Below are 3,078 nucleotides of genomic sequence, written 5' to 3' on the forward strand. Positions count from 1 at the left end.
TACAAAATAATAGTAAAACAATGTGTAATTGGAAAATGGACAGTAAACATGATAAAAATATTATACCAAGACTTCTGTGTTAAAGGATAATAAAATGAAACAGTACCAGAAAATAGCAAAAATTGAAAAGGAATTTTATCTTTTTGCTGGTGACATAATGATCAACCTAGAAAATGAGAAATACCAGTTTAAAAAAAAACTTTAAAGAGTAGGTTGCATATAATGGACAAAAGTAAATACTTCCTTCTATTTTAGCATATTTCCACTCTCTTGCAGTTTTTAAAAATAAAAATTAGGAAGAATAAGCCTCTCTAAATCCTGATACACCTCTCCTTAAACACATAGGTGCCATGGTCTGTATATCTCCCTTCTTGATTACATGCTAGAGATCAAACTAAATTTGAAGGGATCAAATGGTCTCAAAGATCCAGCCATGAAAAGATTTTGAGACTAATCTGTTGTTACTCTTGGGTTGTGTAAACTCTATCTTTTAAAAATGGCAAGGTGATCTTTAGCTTTTTTATATTTATGCCATTACTATAAACAGGACATCTCGAATTGATGTAAAAATTACATTGTCTGCACCTCCTGTGCTCTTGAAGGAACAGTGGCTTTTGGATGAGCCTTCACAAGGAAAGTTGATGGATGCAGGAAATCACTCGGTGGTGTCTGAATTTTTCTTGATGGGACTCGCCAGTTCTTGGGAAATTCGTATTCTCCTTTTCCTGTTTTTCACAATTTTCTATGTCGCAAGCATGCTGGGAAACCTCCTCATCGTACTCACAATCATCTCAGATCATCATTTACATTCCCCACTGTACTTCCTGCTGGCAAATCTCTCCTTTATCGATACAGGTGTGTCCAGCATCGCAACTCCAAAGATGATTTATGACCTCTTCAGAAAACATAAAGTCATCTCCTTGAAAGGCTGCATCACTCAGATGTTCTTCATCCACACTGTTGGTGGTGCAGAGATGGTGCTGCTGATCGTCATGGCCTATGACAGATACACTGCCATCTGCAAGCCCCTCCACTACCTGACCACCATGAGCCCAAGGATGTGCATTTGTCTCCTGGCTGTTGCTTGGACCATTGGACTCATCCACTCTGTAGTCCAGCTGGCTTTTGTTGTAAATTTACCCTTCTGTGGAGCCAACAAGATGGACACCTTCTATTGTGATTTTCCTCGGTTCATCAAACTTGCATGTGTAGACACCTATAGCCTGGAGTTCCTGGTCATGGCTAACAGTGGTTTCATCTCCATGGGCACCTTCTTCATCTTGATTGTGTCCTACATCTTCATATTGGTCACAGTTCGGAAACACTCTTCAGGTGGCTTGGCCAAGGCACTCTCCACTCTCTCAGCTCACATCACAGTGGTAGTTTTCTTCTTTGGTCCTTGCATTATTGTCTATGTGTGGCCATTCTCCACATTACCTTTAGATAAATTTTTGGCTATCTTTGATGTCATTATCACACCTTCTATGAATCCTGTCATCTATACATTTAGAAATAAAGAGATGAAGGTGGCAATGAGGAGATTATTTGTCAAGGCTTTGAGCTTCAGAAAGAGTCCTTAAAGGTACACTCCAAGAAATTCGTGTTAAGATTGTTTATTCTTAGAAATTAATATCTGTAAATGCTTTACAAATCCTTTTATTTTAATTCAATTTTCAAAGTCTACTGTGAACCCTCTCCTCAAGAACTATTTTAATCTAATCAAATTTCACTGAGGAGATTTAGCTCAGTGGCACCAGCAAGCACAAGGTGCTGAGTTCAATCCCTAGTATTGCAAAAAACAAAATAAAACAAAAAATTCCCTGGGAAACACCTGCTCTAAGGATTCTGAAAATATCAAAGAGGAGTTAGTTTAGCCTTGGAATGTGGTGTTTATCACTGGAAGCCATGCAAACTTCAGGGATGCTGATCTCTGAAACTTCACATACTAGATACACCTTCTATTAATATTTACTTTGGGCACTCTTCCCTCCAACACTGATTCTGAAGGGCATAGCTCCTCTAATCCACATGTATACTTTGTTTATGCTGCCTGAGTGCCTCAGTATCTGTTTACCTGGAGATAATCTATTATGAAAAAATATGCAAAAATCCTACTTTATGTAAACTACTTTTATAACTAAATAGAAGTATAGCAATTAATAAAGACAATGGTTTCCAATCTAAAAGTGAAGATACAAAGATACATCTGAAGTACATTGCCTTACTTTCCTTGTGATAGAGACAGCTTGGTAGTAGTAGTAGTAGTAGTAGTAGTAGTAGTAGTAGTAGTAGTAGTAATTGTAGTAGTAGTATTAGGTACTGGGGATTGAATCTAGCATCTTCTTGCTAATCTGTATCTCCAGCCTGTTTTGTTTTGTTTTGTTTTGTTTTTTAATCAGTATCATGCTGTATTTTACACTGCCCAAGATTGGCTTGTACTTGTGATCTTTCTGCCTCAGCCTCCTAGGGTTCAAGAATTCTAAATGATAAATGTAACTCTACTATATATTTAAAAAGTACCAATAAACTCAATGAGAAAGAAAATTAAAAATAAAAAAACTGTATCTACCTCTAAAAAAGAATTATTGGAGTGGGCCACCATTTCTAGATTATTTTGAAAAAGAATTATGCTACTCATAAATAGTAAAAAATGATTATTTAAATAGAGTATTCTTTGTTCTCATTGGGTTACCAGATGAGTAAGAGCAAGTATAATTTGAATACAGTATTATTCACATGTGGATTATAGTGTTTAGATAACCAATCTGCCCTCCATGAGCTCCAGAATGATCTGTAACAATAATTCTAATGGCAAAAAATGACTCCTAGGAGGACTGGGAGAACAGTGTTGAAGGCTGAAATCCATATTTTTACAGAACATTTTTCTATCCCTTGTACAATTTTCCACCTCTGCTAAAATCTTATATTAGATCCTTTTATACTTGAAGGTAGATAATTGGCTCTCTTGTTATGTGTTTATTGTAGTTATATATTAAAAATTGCATCTCCAGATAGCCCATGATAATATGGTGTATAGGAGAATTTCCATGTACAGCTTGCAATAAACTTGTTATTTTC

General features: G+C 36.1%; 1 protein-coding gene across 1 annotated transcript; it reads left to right on the forward strand.

The window, feature by feature from the left end:
• The first annotated feature begins 641 nt into the window (after positions 1-641).
• Positions 642-1,580, forward strand: LOC104871814 (olfactory receptor 4F6). Its single transcript, XM_033765338.1, has one exon. It carries the CDS (start codon positions 642-644, stop codon positions 1,578-1,580), a length of 939 nt encoding a protein of 312 aa, XP_033621229.1.
• The last annotated feature ends 1,498 nt before the right edge of the window (positions 1,581-3,078 follow it).

The sequence above is a fragment of the Fukomys damarensis genome, unplaced genomic scaffold (genome assembly GCF_012274545.1).
Source record: "Fukomys damarensis isolate Sample0158 unplaced genomic scaffold, DMR_v1.0_HiC HiC_scaffold_17, whole genome shotgun sequence".
Taxonomy (NCBI): domain Eukaryota; kingdom Metazoa; phylum Chordata; class Mammalia; order Rodentia; family Bathyergidae; genus Fukomys; species Fukomys damarensis.

What these genes read in the sequence shown, in the direction of transcription:
- LOC104871814 (XM_033765338.1), top strand. Translation starts at nt 642, where the DNA reads ATGGATGCAGGAAATCACTCGGTGGTGTCTGAATTTTTCTTGATGGGA.